We start from the raw sequence: 20,245 nt of genomic DNA on the forward strand, positions 1-20,245 counted from the left end.
CTGTGATTAAGGCATGAATTGATATAAGGGAAAAAATAGATATTCAAATCCTTATATAATCATTCCCCTGATTGGTACAACAAATCCCTAATGTTGTCATTGTAAAAAAACAAACACACAAACAAACAATTATTCAACATTTTACAATTGTTTTGATCTCCCATGCCTCTCCACACTCATTTGCATGTGCTGAATTATACATGGGGTGTGTGACAAACGTGCACTTCCTCATAATTAGAAGGAATTATTTATATCATGCTGTGCTCACCAACATTTGTTGAATCCAGCAGGTACAAAAAGATGAAGTTCAAGGACACGAACTGTCGCTTGGGCAAACATCCCATCATTTAAAGGACAACCAACGCCTCCGGACAAGTTGTGTCCATAATTTGTAAAATGGCTTCAAATGACTTCTACTGAGCGTATTTTACAAAGATTCCACCGCATTTAGCTATATTTTACGTTTTAAGATTCGCGCTGAATATTCAGGAAGTCTTGTTTTCGAGTTGATGACGATGCCTGACGTGACATCACATCTGGAACGCCCCTGACCGAGAAAACGACACACAATGCATTTTGGGTACTTTATTTGGTCGGATAATTTCGTGTTGATCCGTGTTGATGGTGAGATTAGAAGGAAAACACATCAATAACGCGATGGTGAATCATTGTGTGTTGCACCAACACTACTATTTGATTCTAGTTGACACAAATTCGCAGCAGACAAATCAGCCCATTTCCAACGGAGCTTGGGCTCCATCTTTTGCATTTTCTGGGACACTACATGCTGTCATTGACGGCTCAATTTGATATGGGAGGACTCCTTTAATCGATTGCAAACATTTATGCTTTCCTCTTCAGAACTATTTGAATCATATTCATAACTGAATGAGTAACAAGAAAGCGTCCTAACCGAATCTGAAGCCATTGCTTTGATTCTAGAGCACAGGTGTCAAAGTCAAGGCCCGCGGGCCAAATCCGGCCCGCCACATCATTTTTTTCCGCCCGCGAAAGCAAATCAAACTTGTTAAATTCCATGATGATTGCTAAAATCTGAGCCAAAATTTCATATTTTTGGATGTCAACCACAATAAAAGTCATTATTCTTGACTTCAGATTTGAAAACGAGTTATTCATTAATTTGCTGTGTGCTCTATATGTAATATTTGAAGGGATTTAAACATTCTAATGGGTTCCCCAAATTCATAACGGCCCTCGAGAGGAAACCATAACTACAATGTGGCCCGCGGCAAAAAATGACTTTGACACCCCTGTTCTAGAGAAAGGCGAAGACGTCCTGGCGCGACGTCACGAACAAGGGGGCGGGACCTTCTGAAGCTCGCAATTTCCAGGGTTATTTTGATGTACAGTAAAGTCTCGTTATATCGATATCGGATATATCGATAGTCCCGGTTATATCGATACTATTTCTATGCACGCACGGAAAAAATTACATGCAAACAGGGTCGGATATATCGATAGTCCCGGTTATATCGATATTTTTTCGGACTCCCTTGTATATCGATATAACGAGACTTTACTGTACTTTTGGGACATTTTAACACATTTTTATTGGTGCTTTGCATTTGACTAAAAATGTTTTGGGTATTTTAGATGCTATAAAACATTTTTCTGATGTCAGTTAGGAAACAAAAAAATGGCGTCGGTTGTCCTTTAAGCATACAATCGAATAACTCATCATTCCCAAGCGGTCATTGGATGAGCAATTTTTACGTCACAGCGTATGTGTCAAAGTCAAGTTGTCAAATATGCTAATATGCATGACATACAGCACAGATGAAATTACTGTCATCAGTTGTAAATGTCAGATAGTTTACTGCAATGTATCAATTTGCCGATCAGCAAATATTTTTAATTAAGTCATTACTTTTGCACACTGAGGAAAGATTATTTCAATATCCAACAATGCGTCAATTGCAGCCAGCTGTCTTCGGGCAGTAGACGGGGTTCACCCTGGGCTAGTCTCCAAACAATCGCAAACTGATGTGGGATTTTTGTGCCATTTTTAAGGGCATTTTTTTTTGTGTCATGTGTACAACCTGAAAATTGGTTGCCAGCTAAAACAGTGCTTGTTACGCGGCAGCAACACAACAAGCCCTAACAGAGCTGGTTAAAAAAAAAAAAACATGCCGGTAAAAGTGTTAAATTCGCCAACTGTTTTTTAAAAACGATTCAGGTAGTGATTCAATCATTACTACAAATGTCTTATTTAGATTTCATTCTTAAGGACAATTAGTGCATTTACATAACGAATAATTCATTTTTAGATTTTGATAATTTAAGTGAAGCAAAGGCTTAAAGTGATTTCTCAATTTATTAAAATGATTTTTATCTCTGCCCCTGTGTGTGTGTGCGTGTGTGTGTGTGTGTGTGTGTGTGTGTGTGTGTGTGTGTGTGTGTGTGTGTGTGTGTGTGTGTGTGTGTGTGTGTGTGCACATATTTGTTTGAGGGAGAGTGATACAGTGGCCCTCCATCCTCTTGAGATAATCTATTTAAAGCAGGGGTGTCAAAACCATTTTCGGTACGGCCACATTTTAGCTACCATTTCCCTTGGAGGACCATTATGACTGAAATCAAATGAAGAAGTCAAGAAAACTACTACTAAACAACTATTGATTAAGTTACTGTAATGATGTGCTGGCAACCACAACATGCTTACAATGTCTTTCTCATTTGTTACAACTGAGAATGTGAAATTTCGGTACATATTTTGGCAATCATCATGGAAGTTGCCATTATTTGAAGGTGTCGGATATTTTGCTCCTCATCCGAAGACCTTTGTTAGCGAACTAGTCACGTCGGCTTTGTCATGCTAATGAGGTAAACCGGAGCCAGGGATAGAACATCTGAGGTAATCAGATTGGCTAATGAGGTGAATCCAGGCGCAGGATAGGGGTAATTAGAGTGGAGAGGTAATCCATTTGGCTAGTGAGGTGAAATCAGAGCCAGGGATAGAACAATACAAGTAATCATATTGGCTTCAGGGAGTGGTCCACTCTTCCCCCAACCTTAGAGCAGGGCATAGGTCTGGCATGTCCACCTCTGTCCATTAGGGATATAGGTCCAGGGTGACCAGCACGACTTTAGTTCGCTGACGAAGGTCTTCGGATGAGGAGTGAAATGTCCAACACCTTCAAAGAAGCACATTTGACGGCTGAAGAAACCTTTTCCTCCATGTTTTACTATGACAACCGTGATTTAAAGCTTTCACACTTCAGCCATCCATTAAAATATATTTATCTATTTTTTTAGCGACAGTGTCTGTCGGTCTCTGAGATCAGAAATGTTATGGTATTGATGACATTGAAAAAGAAACATTATTTGAACCCTGTTAGCTGAATCTCATCAAACGAAAATGGGTTTCCACTTTTATTGTATATAAAACAATAGTCCCCCTTCGGCAAATGTTCACTTCGGGATTACAACAACTGAATGGTAAGTGTTTCGGTTAAATTGGAAACTAAAAAAGGAGCTGACAGAACCAAATATGAAGATGGCTGCCTCTGGGAAAACATCGGCTGTTTATCAGCTCCTTTTCTTAAGGACAAGTGAACCCAACAAATATTTAATTACAAAAAAGTGTCAGATTGCTAGAAAATAAACCAGTTTTTGAAACTACAGGATTAGACTTTAATGTACTTTTATTGCATGGAGAAAATGTGGAGTTCATTAAAGAGTTCAGACTGCAACAGGTGAAACTATAAATTTCTGTTTGAATTTTGCCAATAGAGAGCAATGAGAACCACCCAGCAATTTAATGTTAGGACATCCACTTCCCTTTTTATTAATCAAAATGCCATTTTTGATATTCCTGTGCTATAATTTATTGCATTGATTTAACATAGCAGTATTTTTCATTCTCTGTATTTAAAATATGTCTTCTACTCCCTACTTTTTTTACAATGTACTTATACATATATTTCTCTTTTTTCAGCATCCACGGATGACAACACAAAATACCAGTAAAAAAAAGGTGAGGTCAAGGAAGTAAAGTCATCTGCAGCTGAAATCTTTGAGAGATTTGGGGCCGTTGGGTTGCAAAAAAACAGACAGTAATTCCATTGTAACTTGGAATCGTGAATGCAGACAACAACAGCTTCAGGGAAGCTAGATGACCCCAATGTAGAATGACATTTTAGACAAATTACATTAGGAAAATAAACAAGAATATCACATTTTAAATATCATAGACCAGAATGAACAAACTCTCCGTATAGAGAAAACATGAAAATTGAGTATCATTTGATCAAGTACTGAAATTAGTCATTAGTTAGTCTTCATTATTTATATGCCAAGTAAATACGTCCACTCCGACCTACATGACTTATATATGCCATAAAACTGTAAAAAAAACAACTTTCAACAACAACAGGAGAGGGGGAAAATCCAATAATATAATTTTACACGTGAAAGAAAATGTTGACCACTTTGTTTCTACAAAAATGATTCTCTGTGCTTGCATTAGAAACTTGCGGTGTTCAAAAATTCTCCTGATCTTAAAGAAACATGGAGACATGGTGTATTTTTTCCGAATGCAATCACCATTAAAATGATTATTTTTCAACATGTTTTGTTTTTGCTTGTGCAACATAATACACGTTAAGTTTTGCAATTTGGTCGGGAGACTCCCAATTTTTACCACAATACTCACTTTATAAAGCAACTATTGACACGATACAGACAGTTCATTTGTAAGGTGAAACAAAAGAACATGTAAAAAACACAATAAATTTTTATATGTATAATAATAATAATAATAATAATAATAATAATACATTTAATTCATTTACAAGCACCTTTTAAATCATCCAAGGACCCTTTACAATTAAAAGAACAAGAAACACTAGAACAATAAAACCATAATGGAATGTATAAATAAACAATGAAAGCACATTTGTTTTATTTACGTCTAATTTACACTTTTGTAGCGCTCACATTATTTTTAACACGCACCACAAAGTCGCAAGACACAAAATTTATGATTTCTGAAACTTAACATGTATGCAACGTGTTGTCAGTTCAGAACTGGTTATGCTATCAAATATGACATGCGCTGAAAATGTATGCAGAGTCCGTCCTATTCACATGTAAGTTATAAATACATAAAACATTTATAAATAAATTAACAACCAAACGACACAAAAAATTATTAACTAAAACAATAGATAAAGTGAAGACGCTATCGCCATCTGAGTCTGTTGTATTTTTTTGTTGAAAAAAGATTCAATAATACAACCACAAAAAAATATTTCAAACGCATGTTAACCAATGAGATTGTAGAAATAGTTTAAAATTGACGGTTACAATTTTTTTTTCGTCGTAAAATAACTTCCTGGTCGAATCAACAACAGTTTTAAAATTCTTCTTTAAACGCCAATCTGATCTATACTTTTTTTTTTTTTTTTAACGTAAACATGTCAGAATAGAGGTCACAGGTTCGTCGACCGAGTACATTCCTGCAAACATGAAAGCAATAATTAATCCATATATGGACAGGCAAGGCAACCGCCACGCCCGAAACACGTCGTCATTTGCAGGCGGGTGGGAACGCTTCTGGTAGTCTCGCTGCCAGGAAGTTCAGGAACTCGGTCACCACCCAATCCCCCCCCCCCCCTTCAGTATCAGCTATTGTTGGGAAACAAGTCCGCGACACCGAACCTGGTCTATCGAAACTTTAAAAGGTTAGTATTTGCCGAGACTCTCTTTTGATTTCTACTGATTGTAATATTTTTCGGGGGTTTTGTGGCGAAGTTAGTTAGAGTGAGAAACGGCGATCGTTTCCGCGAAGCCAGCGAAAAGCAACGAGAACTTTAGAGGCGAATCGGTGTCATCTCCTCCATCTTGAAACTTTCAAAACGAATTGTTAACGGTAAGTTGAACAAGTGCTTCTTTGAAGTCACTCGACGTCACAAGGTTTAAGTTGAAGTTAAAAATGATAGAAAGCGGAAGAGCGATAAAAGAGAATCGTTGAGCTGGCATTTCAAACGTGCGCCAAACCATTGAGTAGCGTTTGTTTTGTAAACTAGCATTAGCTTAAACAAGTTGTCTGCTTTGGAGAAGTGCGCTAGCAGGTAAGCGTAAAAGGGTGAGAACGACACATTGTAATATCACACATCGCGACATGACACATCGCGATCTCAATTGCGTGGTTGATTTCCAGTATGTTTAAAACGGCGATTGCAAACTAGTACAGTTTGATTTCATTTTAAATTGCCACATAGGTGTAGGTGCCGCTAATTATTAGCGTATTTGTGGACCAGTTGTTTGACTTCCGAGTTGCTTTCTACGCCGTTTGTGTCGATTTGTGAAGTGACAGTTAACAAGTTATCGCTGAGGTTGCTCATGCAGTGTCAGTAAAACCCACCCCTGGATTTTATTCACCTAATCTTCTCATTAACAATACTTCAGCAAAACTACCTAATTAATGACACATTTTAAAACTCCCAACTACATAAAAAAGAGAATATTTCTGGATAGTGATTTGATATACAAATGAAATGAGCCCTTACGCATGATGTAAGCCTTGAAAATCTGTTTAAATGTTTAATATTTGAATTGGGTTTGTGTCAAAATAAATTACGTTAGGCACCGTTTCAATTACTAATATGTTTATACAGTATTTTCAAGCACAATGCTAAAAAAATATATCTTTAAACTTGCTATCCCTCTGTGTAGGCTCTCAGTTGTACAGGAGTTGCCCATCGATCAAAAGGTTTCTTCATCTACCAGAACAACTTTATTTCGCTGACAAAGCTCTTCGGATGAGGAGTGAAACGTACATTTTCAAAGAAGTACCGATGACGGTTGAGGAAACCTTTTCATCAATTTATACAGGCTATTTTCAAATTTTGTTAATGGTGGCGTCCATTAGAATTGTCCAACAAATTGAAAACTACCTGGTACTTGCTACCAATTGACCAAAACATTGATTGCAGTTGTTGATTTTTGAGGTTTCACCTTTTATTAATTTTTATTAACCAAAATGTGAGCAGCCTTCAATAAGTAACCATCATCCTCCTCATCATCATTCCTTTCATCACTTTGCTGCTGTGAAATGTAAATTTCTCCACTGTGAGACTAATAAAGGCATATCCAATCCAATCCAATCATACATAACCCTAGACAATGATGATACACATTTCTTCCAAAGCTTGTTTTCAAGATATTGGTGAGCAATTCTTATGTACCTATTCTGGCTGATACAGTGCAGTAGCACAAAGAAAATTTTGTGACATGTATGCCCTTAAGTTTTTGTTCAACATTTTGAAAGTCACTTCATTTTTGTTGTACATGTTTGAATTGTCTTTCATTGTACTATTCATTCTTATAGACTACCAGACATGACAAGCATAAACACTGCGAACATCAATTTCAAATGGGACCCAAAGAGTCTGGAGATCCGCACTCTGGCTGTGGAGAGACTGCTCGAGCCTTTGGTCACACAGGTAAAATCCTGTAGAGAGAGGTGTTTATGTGTGTGCGTGTGAGGTTGGAGATATTCAAGAATTTGAATAAGTAAAATTATTCATTTACAAATTAAAATCACTGCCTCCAAGCTCCGTAGTGGTCCTTCAGACTGTTAATGTGTTCATTCATTTTCCGATATGCTGAATGGGTGCTGGAGCCTATCCAAGCTGCTATCGGGCAGAAGTTGGGGGACACCCTAAATCAGTTAACAGCCAGTAAGATTAACAACCACTCACACTCACACCTATGGGCAATTTTGAGTGTTCAATCAGCCCGCCGTGCATATTTTTAGAATGTGGGAGAAGAGCCGCAGAACATGCAAAATCCATATAGAGAGGCTAGAGCGGGTATTGAATCCACGACCTCTTCACCGTGAGGTCAGCACGCTGGGTCACCGAGCCTACACTGTGCACTCAAGTTAGAATAAGTGAGTGTGATGGCAGGCAGGAAGAAAAGAGCCAACGTTTGGGATCATTTTACACCAAGTTATTGATATAAAGTGCAAAGTATAAACTGCAAAACAGAATTGGCTTGCACAACTGCAACCTAAACACCGTTAGCTAATTGAATTTCTCGTCACTGATGGGATGAAGTTATTGTCGTGCCTCACGGGTGGTTTGGTTTAGGAGAGTCACAGCCATTGATATAATTTAAATTGCTTAATTTAGCAAACATTAACTCGAATTGAAAAAAAAAACAACGACACTATAAACACTAATAAGTGCATTCATTAATTAACTGAGTGGCTACAACTGATACCCAAAGACTGAATACTCAGACTGGCTAATGGTCAGTGAGTTAACAGGCAGCTGGTGATCTCACTGCAGCCATCTCTGCAATTTAGATTTTCTGCATCCCACATCACTCATCAGGATAGACTCTTTGTTGGTGATAACAATTGGTGAGATTTTGTACATGATGAGAAGTCAACTAATGTCTGGATGGCAACCTTGATTGGACAATAAATTATACCTACTCCTTTTTTTCATATTTTGGATTGGTATTGTTGTTTAGCAAGGCATAATCAAATTGATGAGTAAAAAGATTTTTTTTTTTAAATAATGCTCGAATAATCTAATCTAAAACTATTTTATCACACCACCAACAAGTAATTGCAGAAGTTTTGACTTGTATGTCTAACTGTGACCATGGCTTCGTTAACTCATTCACTGCCATTCACAAATTTATTGGGGAATTGAAAATATGACGTAGAACGCCATTCCGAATTGGTTCAGGTTGTATTTTTTTCATGCTTGGGTGCAGATAAAGTGTTGGAAATCAACAAGGGGGCAGCATTTCCCTCTTTTCCATGTTAGCCCTTTGTTCCAGCTTCAGCTGATTTTGAAGTGCTACATAAACCAATATGAATGTATTACATTGTATTTTGGACAGCTGCCCTCATTTCAAGTTCATATAACTCCAAACCCATATAATTTAGGAATTAACTTTTTTTCTGATAAAAGAAGAGAGTCACTGGTTTCTAACGCTGTATTGGAATGGATTGGATTGGATTGGATATGCCTTTATTAGTCTCACAGTGGAGAAATTTACATTTCACAGCAGCAAAGTATTGAATGTATATGTAGCCCTCATGACAATGACAAAAACCTCGCCACTGGAATGGACACATTTTTGCACATGTCCGGCAGTGAATGAGTTAAGAAATAATCAATTACATTTAAACTACAGTAACTCTAAATGGAAGGAAGCAAACATCAGAGTGACGAATCAAGTTCAGATGTCCTCGTAGTCATTCCTTGATGCTTTTCCCATCGTATCTTACAGCAAAAACCCCGGTACATGGAGCGCTTCTACGGCAGGGGTGTCAAACTCAAATTCACAGAGGACCAAAATAAATAAAAAAGAACATTGTCGAGGGCCAGACCAATTTTTAATTAATTTGTTTATGCCTGATGTAATACTAATATGATATCATCTCGCGGGCCAAACATAATTGTAGTGTGGGCCTGAGTTTGACATGTCTGTTCTACAGCATCAGACATATCTCTCTTTCGGTTAGACAGGATTAGGGTACCGATGAATTTCCGAGACAGACATCAACAAGTGAGGAAAATACGGCCCATAGTGATATAAAAAAAGAACTGAATGTCCCTTAAAGATTGATTTGTACGGTGATCTGTCGTCTTTTTTTACAGCATATTCACGATACTGCCATACCAGTTGCGAGATAGACACTCAGTAGATAAAACACCCAGTGGGCTGAATTACTCGCCCGTCTCCTTTCACCTTGCTCAACGAATGTCTGTGCCAGCTGGCAGTTTGTTTCCGTTATTAGGAGTAGAGCTACTGTGAAAAACGAGCAAGTGGCCCTTCGCTTCAAGACACCCAAAAAATTTGTAATTGCTGAGGCAGCAGTTACCTCTATGTGATGTGTTGCCGAATACTGTAACATTTTTCTTGATTAAATGTTGCATGAAAGGTAAAGGTAATCACAAAATGTAATATTTTTCTGGTGAAAGGTGGTGGTTCTGTAGTTGACTACAAATTTGTGGTTAAATTCCAGATTTAGGGGCATTTTTTTGTTCAGGGGTTGTAGCAGATACTATTAAAAGCTTCTTCTTTTCCTTTTGGCTTTTCCCTTCAAGGGGTCGCCACAGCGAATCAGTGTCCTCCATCATCAGAGGTTTGATTCACATGTTTGTTTTGGCCAAGCTTTTACGTTGGATGCCCTTCCTGACACAACCCTCTGGCTTGGGACTGGCACAAGAAGACACTGGCTTGTGTCTCCTTGTAGCGACAGAACAAGCAACCCTTTGAACCTAATAAAGATGAAGATCCTCGATAAAAAGCTCCCAAACACAAAATGGTCATCGGCACAGCAGCATTCAAAAATTCACAAATTTATTTGGGAATTGAAAATAAAATGTAAAGCACCATTTCTCAATTTGTTCAATATTAAAGGCTTCAACCATTTAAAATGAAGATAAACAATCACGACTACTTGAAATATATGTTACCGTTACAAATACAGTAAAGTCTCGTTATATCGATATCGGATATATCGATAGTCCCGGTTATATCGATACTATTTCTATGCACGCACGGAGTAAATTACATGCAAACAGGGTCGGATATATCGATAGTCCCGGTTATATCGATATTTTTTCGGACTCCCTTGAATATCGATATAACGAGACTTTACTGTAATAAGCAAATGACTTTTCTTGAGCTAAATGCTAACATTTCTTTTCCTACTGTGCGGTATATCAACCATAGGTGACCACTCTGGTAAACTCAAGTAACAAAGGCCCCTCGAACAAGAAAAAGGGACGCTCCAAGAAGGCACATGTCCTGGCAGCTTCTGTGGAGACCGCCACCCAGAACTTCTTGGAAAAAGGAGAGAAGATTGCAAAGGAGAGTCAATTTCTGAAAGATGAGCTGACTGCTGCAGTCGAGGATGTTCGCAAGCAAGGTATATTGAAAATACCTGACTAGATGGTTTGCCCGCTGGTCTTGACACACTTCTGCTATGTGTATATTCAATTAATCAGAAGATGATTTACACAACACACTGATTGGCCCTCGTGAAATGCAAGACACTTCACTGTTGACACCTTGGTAGACACTTGGCACCAGTGGCGGGCCGTGGATTTCATTGCTAGGCCTTCAGTAGTGCTACGTCTGAATCAATCCAGACTGAAAATAGTACGGTGTGATTTACTACAAGTCCACTAGAGGCTACCATTAGCCAGGAAATAACTGACTAACCTTTCTTTATGATGTCCATTTTTTTCTTGAAGAGTTCATCTTGAAAATGGTTTTAACAGTAAATCTTCAACCAAATCCAGTTCTTCTCCTTCAGCCAATGTGGGCTGACAAACACAATATACAGTGATACCTCGGTTTACGAACGCTTTAGCTCACGAATCTTTCGCTTTACGAACATTAAATTCGCGAGAATATAATCTTGGCATACGAACTAGTTTTCGGCAGACGAACCAAACCACACAGCGCCACGGTGGCTGGCGGACTAGTTTTCAGCGGATGAACACCGAACCACACGGTCGAACAGCGCCATGGTGGCTACCAGACTAGTTTTCCAAACCCCCTTTGAGTGCACACACACTTTTTCGGTTCCATAATAGCAAATCACTTGCTATCGAGTGGAGTACTTTTGCTATTATGGAACCGAAAAATACCCCACCACAGGCTAGTGTTAAGCTGAAGAGGACACAAAAGAAATTAAAGTCGAGCAGAAGAAGGAGATCATTGAAAAACACGAATGAGGTGTGCGTTTGTGTGACTTAGCGTCCCAGTACCAGTATGTTAAGTTGACCATTGCTACGTGTGACTAAGGGTGTTTCTGTGTTGTCTAAGCAACGGTCTCAGGCAATTGAAGAGGTTAAAAACTTCTGTTGATTTGGATTAACAAAAAGCAGTGAGCATGGGACAGTGTGAATGAGGGTATTATCGCAAAACATGGCAACTTCACTCGGATATCATCAAGAGGCTACGATATCGACCATCACAAAGGTAAATAAAACGGCTTTATTATACCGTACGGTTTATTTCTTTAATTACAATACAATAGCAAATGTATTATACATAAAATAAGGTATCTTTTGTTGAGCTTTAATTCTTATTTAGTAAAAACGTATGAAAAAAATATGAGAATAACGGATTGTTGGGGGGTTGTTGTGAACAGGGTTGTTGTGAACATGTCTGTTGGCTTGCAATTAACAATACGGTAAGGGATTCATTGAAGATACATAATACATTAACCTTTTGCAAATTTCCCCATTATGGCTGTATTAAAGGCTTTCTGATTCAACTTACCAAGCCTTTACTTATTGATACTATTGTCGAAGAGCCATCTAGAAAACTGTGGGCAAGTGTTGCAGAGTTCCGTTGATGTGTGAGTCATGATTGCGAGTTGGAATGTCTACGTTTTTGGGTACTTTGGTCTCAACATGTTTGAGATGAACACTCCTCTCTGTGAATTTGCCAAATTGTCGACGCTCGATCTCTCTATCTTTGTCTCTCTCACTATTATCTATTGCTCACTCTTGCTCTCGCTCTATCTCGTTCTCTCTCTGGCTCTCTTGCTCACTCTCTCTCCATATCTCTCTCATTCACGATCTGCCAAACTACACAGAACATTTCGAGAGCATTGTAATTTGTCTTGAAGTACCTGTTCTGAAAAAAAAAATATTTATATAAAAAAACAGCACTACTCTGCGGAATATTTTTTAATAAGAACTACATGGAATAATTGATCAGTTTATCTCTGCATATCGCTGCAAATTTGTTACCATATACCAGACAATGTACCAGTGTATAAGTTGCACCCAAAAGCCTTCATTTTCATCCTTCATTCATTTCATTTTCAACTGTCCATAGCATTGGCGAGTGTGGAAAAAAGGTCGTGTGGCATGTACAGGCAGGTTGGAACGGCTGGCGAAAAATGCCGGGTGTGATGTGTGTGATGAGTTGCAGCTAAAATGAAAGGTGTATAAAACGGTGATGAAACCAGCCCTGATGTTTGGATTGGAGACAGGGCCACTGAAGAAAAGACAAGAAGCAGAGATGAAGATAGCAGAGATGAAGATGTTAAGGTTTTCTTTGGGAGTGACCAGGTTGGATAGGATTAGGAATGAGTATATTAGAGGGACAACTCGTCTTAGAGGCTTTGGAGAGAAAGTCAGAGAGGCCAGACTTGAGATGGTTTGGACATGTCCAGAGGAGAGTATGTGAATATATCGGAAGAAGGATGTTGAGTATTGAACTGTCAGGCAGGAGACCAAGAGGAAGACCAAAGAGGAGGTTTGTATATGCATGTTATCAAAGAGGACATGAAGATAGCGAGTGTGAGAGAAGAGGATGAACAAAACAAGCTTAGATGTTGGACACTGATTCTCTGTGATGACCCCTGGAGGGAAAAGCCGAAAGGAAAAGAAGATTCATTGAAGATGCGCCTTATAGTCCGGTGCGCCATATACACGCCGGAAAATACGGTATATTGTTTTTGGACTTATTCACTTATTGTTTATTGTTGTATATCAAATATTTACTCGATGTACAGCAGGTTGTATACAGGGTGGTTGTTATAAAGTGCTCTATATATGCAGCTGAATTTAGTAATCATACAATAAATAATAAATGAATCAGGTCCACACCAAAAGCGGTTATTCGTTGAAATGATGAAATCCGACTGAAAATTCTATTGACACAAGATGGTCACCAGACGAACGTTGACCGTCTTGTTCCACTTCATTCATTTACTCTGCTTATGCTTTTGTATCTTCCCAGACCTTTTGGTCAGTGAGTTGACAGCTGTGCAAGTGTCTTTTTGTTCCCTCAAATGGCTCAGCAAGTTCAATGTAACTCCAGATTTTGCTCTCGTCTCAAGTCTCAATACTTTTGAGGTGCTAAACATGTGGCCGGTTAGCCTTTGTGACACACACTTCCCCAGTGTTGTTGTTGTAGTTGCAGTAAGATGTCACACGGCTGGAATGCAAGCACTCTGCTCATGACTCGTGCTGGCTGTCAGCTATGCTGTGTTGCTTTGTGGAGTGTGACTTGACTGTTAATGCGACCATTGAGAAAGCCGACTTTGCTTTCATCCCCTGGATTCATGCAACCTTTTCCACCCAACTGTGACCTGCCTGCTGTTAGAAAAAAATGTAAGAAAACACTGATGCAATTATCAAGGATTGCTGTCCATGTCTTGTATGTTCTTCTTCCATTGGTTCATGTTTGTTTCAATGGATTTTGTTTTCCAAAAGATTTGATTTATGTTTGACGGTAGGTTAAGTCGCAATGTGTCACCATGTTGAAGGCACAGTTCTTCCATTTGGTTTTTCTTGCTGTTCTTTCAGTGTTTCTTCTTTTCGTTTCATTTGTTACTGTTGTCGGAGAAAGAGATGCAAACCGTGTTATATTTAATACAGGCTGACCCAAAATGCATACCTATGAAAATTTCAATTGTGGCTTTGATTAAAAGGCTATTTATTTCAGATTACAACCATACATTATTCAGTTTATGGAAGACCATCCACCAGACTTTCAGCTATTTCTGTCAATTTTTAGTCAATTTATGGCTTTCCCAAGATGTGTTCCACATGTCTACCATTTTGTTGCAAGCAAACCTATACTTGTCTGACCAAGTTGTCAATCACTTTTACACATTCCTCTTTCGGGATGGCTCTTATTTTTGCTGTGATGGCAGTTTTTAGTTCTTCAATTGTTCGTTAGCTTTTGCTTTATTTGGATCTTGTTTGGGTATAGATGCAGACTAGACGTAAGAACACACCGCAGTGACTGCCTTGTCATTCCGAGTTCTTGCCTGCGTCTACGCACTGATATCCAAAGGCTGCGTCCTACTGAGTCCCTCACTGCAGCAATGTTTTCTTCTGTCCTTGCACTCTTTTCCCTGCCTGATTAAGTTCCCCCTGTGGCTTTAGAACATAGGTCCACTACAGTCCCATGCTCTCTGAACTTCTTAACCCAACTAACAATTGTTGATTTTGATGGAAAGTTGCCACAATGGAAACACTTTAAAAACTGAATCTGTATACTCTGGTATGATTTTGTCGCAAAATAGGTCTCCAGGGAGAATGTATTCTGTTGATTTGTCCAAAAAATGTTTGGGGCAACTATAGCTGCAAACGATCATCAATAGGTTCATTTTTCACGTCTTGCAACAGAAAAGACATTCGTTAAAAAAAAAAAAAAAAAAATCGAATAAAATATAGGTACGCATCAATTTGGATCACCCTGTATTTATCAGTTTAAAATTCAATCAAATGCATTTTCACCTTGGTGATGGGAGTCCATTAAGTAAATATATACAAATTGTTTAGTTCATGTAAATATCCATCTTCAGATATAATTTTTCTAGTATATTTTTTTAAAAATAGAATACTTTGACTGTAAAGTGTCCTTGAGAGTTTTGAAAGACGCTTATAAATGAAATGTATGATGATAAATAAAACCCTCTGATCACTGATCAACACACTAAAACTCTGATCACGTACATTGTAATTAAAGTGCTACCAGAGTAGTCATGCTCACAGATATTTCTCCATTCTCAGGTGATTCAATGCGCCAGGCTTCTGGAGAATTTGCTGAGGACCCCTGCTCTTCTGTCAAGAGGGGCAATATGGTTCGTGCTGCTAGAGCCCTCTTGTCAGCAGTCACACATCTGTTGGTTCTGGCAGACATGTCTGATGTCTACAAACTTCTGCTGCAACTTAAACTGGTGAGAGAGATATTTCCCATTTTGACCCGTGATGGAGTGTGAAGTATGTATTAAAGCAAATAATTGGAGGATATTATATTGGTTTTTGGGGTTGCTAGTGGAGCGAATTTGATGAGAAGATTTTGAGGGCTGCTTGTGCTAGGAATTTGATGAAATGCAGAGTTCACAAAAAAAAATTCCAATTTGTCATTTTGCATTCTATTTTCGGGATATCTGTTACATACTTTGTTTTTATTTGTTACATTTTAAAAATGAAGATTGTACTGAGCAATGCATTGGGAAGACTAAACAAATTCTCAAAAAAAAACTATCAACATCGCAGGTATAATGCTTATGGGCCTCAATCTGCAGTACATATGCACCTAAAAGCTAGCAACCACTCACTTGACGACAGTAAGGTTAAAATCTTTGCGAAAGGAAATATATGGTTTGTAAGGGGAGTAAAAGAAGCTATTTTGATAAAACAGCAAAACCTTTCACTAAATCGCCATGGTGGTGTGAGGTTTAATTTGGATCGTGCTTACAACAGACTTCATATATATATATATATATATATACACAGTAAAGTCTCGTTATATCGATATCGGTTATATCGATAGTACCGCTTATTACGATACTATTTCTATGAACGCAAGGAGAAAATTACATGCGCGCAGGGTCGGATATATCGATAGTCCCGGTTATATCGATATTTTTTCGCCTCCCGAGAATATCGATATAACGAGCCTATATATATATATATATATATATATATATATATATATATATATATATATATATATATATATATATATATATATGGCCAGAGCTACCAGCAAAATTGTAGTTCGCTGACGAAGCCTCTTGGATGAGAAACGTCGGACACCTTACAGTACAGTACAGATGACGGCTGAAGAAACCTTTTCATTACACAGACTCCTGCCAAAATGCACAGGTTGAGTTGTGTCACATTGTATTGGTCCCTTTAAAAAAGTGGTGCCATTTTGAAAGACGTAGTTTTTGAAGCATTGTTATTAACCTCAGGTGGAGGACAGCCTCATCAAAGTGCGTAATGCCGGAACAGAACAAGATTTGGGGATCCAGTATAAAGCCTTGAAACCCGAGGTTGACAAGCTGAACATCATGGCAGCCAAGAGACAACAGGTAGGTACATTACAGACAAAACATGTAGATAGACATTTTCTAGTTTTTCACTGAATTGGAAATGTTGCATATACTTCCCTGTGATTGGCCTCATGATAACCATGTTGTTACTACTTCTAAAGACAATAATATAGGTCACCTGGAACAAACTGTTAAGTCGTGTTTTGGTTCGGTTAGTGATTCTTGGAATTGAAGTACTTTAACCCTATCCTTCTGTTTTCTTTGGTTCCTTCAATTGTGTGCTTTAGGAGCTAAAGGATTCCCAACACAAGGACCAAATGGCTGCGGCCCGTGGTGTTCTCCAGAAGAACATCCCCATGCTGTACACAGCATCCCGTGCCTGCCTTCAGCATCCTGACGTTGCTGCCTACAAGGCTAACCGTGACCTGATCTACAAACAACTGCAGCACGCAGTTTCTGGCATCTCCAATGCCGCTCAGGCCACCGCTGCAGAAGATTCCGCTCTGAATCAACCGGCTGGTGGTGGAGAGTTGGCGTATGCCCTCAACAATTTTGATGTAAGTAAAAGTGGTTGCTGAATGACAGTATCTTTAACTTACCCCTTGTGACGTCTTTGTTTATTTGACATATACTTTATGGTCGAGCTATGGTGTGTCTAAGCTAAGAAAATAAAACCTTTATTCATCTCACAATCGAGAAATTCCCAATTTATAACAGCAAAGTTAAGAAAGAAAGTTGAAGAGAAACTATATGTAACACCGCGTTGTAAGCTTCTAAAACCAACCTGACTTTTGATAGAAGTCTGTGTCCTGTGAAGTCTTTTCTCGTCACACCGAGTTTTATTTTCAATGTCAACTACAGTGGATTCAAGCAGAAATTAGATGCATCATGTAACAAAGACACGCTGTAAAGAAGTTCTAAGCTTTTGACACTGTTTGATACTTGTGTCATATTTATAGCAGTCAATTTACTGACAATCGGGGGGCTCCTGAGCAGCAGAACAGAACGCTGAGCGCTAATCATCTTAATGTTGTGTTGTTGATGAATATAGCAAATTAAGCTGATTTTGATTACAAAATAGGTTATTTAGATAGTTCCCACTTAATTCTCAAAATACTTTTTCATTGCAAGTTATATAAGCTGTTATTCAGTCAGTTAGCTCGGAAAATGTTCACATTCTTGCAGCTTGCCTATCACTTACCTTCCCATGGCGATACCACATACTGCTTCATTAAAGCACAACCGACGCCTCCGGACAAGTTGTGTCCATAATTTGTAAAATCACTTCAAATGATTTCTACTGAGCGTATGTTACAAAGATTCCACGGCATATAGCTATATCTTACGTTTTAAGACTCGCGCTGTATATTTAAGAAGTCTTGTTTTCGAGTTGATGACGATGCCTGACATGACATCACATCTGGTACGCCCCTGACCGAGAAAGCGACACACAATGCATTTTGGGTACTATGTTTGGTCTGAAAAGTTCGTGTTGATCCGTGTTGATGGCGAAATTAGAAGGAAAACACATAAATAACGCGAAATAGCTCTCCCACAATATTTAACCAGTTCCTTTTCCCATCTTTCTCAGTCTTTGTATAATTCCAAAATCATCCAAAGGACGTTTCAGCAGAATGTGTCACTTCAGGTAGTCCAGCTTCCATTTAGTTCATATTTTTCCATCGGAAAATCCGCTTACAGCATTAACTTTGCCTGTTTTGCAGAGAAAAACCTTTCTCACACGATAAAGAAAATATCTCCCCCAATTTCACTGCTTGTTTTTCGATTTGTACACACTCCCGACACTCATTCCAACTTGAAAGCACCACAGTTCATTCTTATTTTGCTTTGGGGACGTCGACATCACGTTAACCGCCTGGTCCTTTTGCCCAGATTAAGGATTAGCAATAGCGTCACTTATCGCTACCGCACTGTTATTGTTTTGGAGCAGAGAACGTACGCAAGTACTGTCAATGCCATGATTGGTTGCAGAGAGTCATTGCATCGTAGTGCGTGATTGGCTGGACTCCTGTTACTGACGAACTCAGCAAATTGATTGACTGACACATTTATTTTGGATAATTTCTCACGGCACATCAGACAGGTTTAAAAAGCACTGGCTTCATGGATCGATGAATGTATTCTGTTTTGATTTATGTTGAACACAATGACCAAACCTGGAATTGAGTTTTCTATCCTGGTCTCTTTTAGGGCATAGACCACAACTGCTCATTAATAAGTATATTGTTGTCACTTGTTCATGTAACTTGGAATATGAGGGGTCAAAAGTTTTGAAATCTATGTGTCTAAGTAAAATTGGATGAAACTGCCCCACATCATTAGAATTGCCCCCCCTCCCATTTTTTGGTCTATGATATGCTTATTACCATTAAATATGAAATCGAAATAGAGGGGCTCATATTAAATGGAATGCAGGGGGCTTATGATTGTGGGTGCCGAATGAGCCGTTTTGTTAGCATCTGAATAATACACTTATTTATTTCTTTTCTTTCAGAAACAAATCATTGTGGACCCTCTGGCGTTTAGCGAGGAGCGCTTTCGTCCATCTTTGGAGGAACGTCTTGAGAGTATTATCAGTGGTGCTGCCCTCATGGCCGACTCTTCATGCACTCGGGATGACCGCAGGGAGCGAATCGTGGCTGAATGCAATTCAGTGCGCCAGGCTCTTCAGGATCTTCTGTCTGAGTACATGGGCAATGTAAGTCATTTATTTTCTTTCACTTTGTTGTTTTGTCATATTAACTTGCAGATTTGTCATTATGCTAGTTGAATTTGACAATCAGGTTCTTAGTTGGTTGCATCAATAATTGGTTATTTATTGTTATAATTTTTCTTGTCAACAATTGCAATTCACTTGGTAATATTACACCATCCACCTCGTGTTTTTTCCTGTTCTTCGGTGCATCAAGTGAAAACACTATAAATTCAGAAGAAGCATTTTGAAAGTGTCTAGACTTGCCATATCAGGAATCGAATCCTATAGCATGACACTTTCATTCCTTTACCTTTTTTACTGAACACACAAGCACTTCTTTGTCTCATAACGCAACAGCAAATATTTCCTGGACAGTGATCCTCAAATTCTTAATTGACTTTTGGCTGCTAAATGTTATTTTATTCTTTGCATGTTGTTTCATGTAAACCTTTCAGGATTCAGTTTTACCGTACAGTGTTGTTTTGTCTGGAGGAGTATAAACCATATTTTTTACGTCACTAACAAGGCAGGGATTAAGGAAGTACGCTTTATGCATGCTCATGTTTTATTTCTGTATTATTACAACAGATGCTCCCCAACTGACGAACGAGATTCGTTCCGAACGGTCGTTCGTAAGGTGAATTTGTTCATAAGTTGCTTCAGTGCTATTTTTGTATGGAAATGTTTAAAGGACAACCGACGCCATCGGTCAAGTT

At 38.6% G+C, this 20,245-nt stretch overlaps 1 protein-coding gene across 3 annotated transcripts in view; it reads left to right on the forward strand.

The window, feature by feature from the left end:
- Nucleotides 1-5,581: 5,581 nt before the first annotated feature.
- ctnna1 (catenin alpha 1) overlaps nt 5,582-20,245 on the forward strand; it is a 56,166-nt gene continuing 41,502 nt past the window's right edge. The window contains exons 1-8 of one of the 3 annotated variants that reach the window (XM_089020875.1): nt 5,650-5,702; nt 6,697-6,733; nt 7,352-7,466; nt 10,726-10,921; nt 15,543-15,709; nt 16,733-16,852; nt 17,101-17,370; nt 19,329-19,532. In XM_089020875.1, coding sequence (XP_088877001.1) covers nt 7,362-7,466; nt 10,726-10,921; nt 15,543-15,709; nt 16,733-16,852; nt 17,101-17,370; nt 19,329-19,532 — 1,062 coding nt within the window. In that variant the 5' untranslated portion in view covers nt 5,650-5,702; nt 6,697-6,733; nt 7,352-7,361. Of the gene's footprint in view, nt 5,703-5,745; nt 5,891-6,696; nt 6,734-7,351; nt 7,467-10,725; nt 10,922-15,542; nt 15,710-16,732; nt 16,853-17,100; nt 17,371-19,328; nt 19,533-20,245 lie in introns of those variants that run through there. The other 2 variants (XM_089020858.1, XM_089020866.1) reach the window with 2 other exon arrangements.

The sequence above is a fragment of the Hippocampus bargibanti genome, linkage group LG02 (genome assembly GCF_051943395.1).
Source record: "Hippocampus bargibanti isolate YZ-2025 linkage group LG02, ASM5194339v1, whole genome shotgun sequence".
NCBI classification, from domain to species: Eukaryota; Metazoa; Chordata; class Actinopteri; order Syngnathiformes; family Syngnathidae; genus Hippocampus; species Hippocampus bargibanti.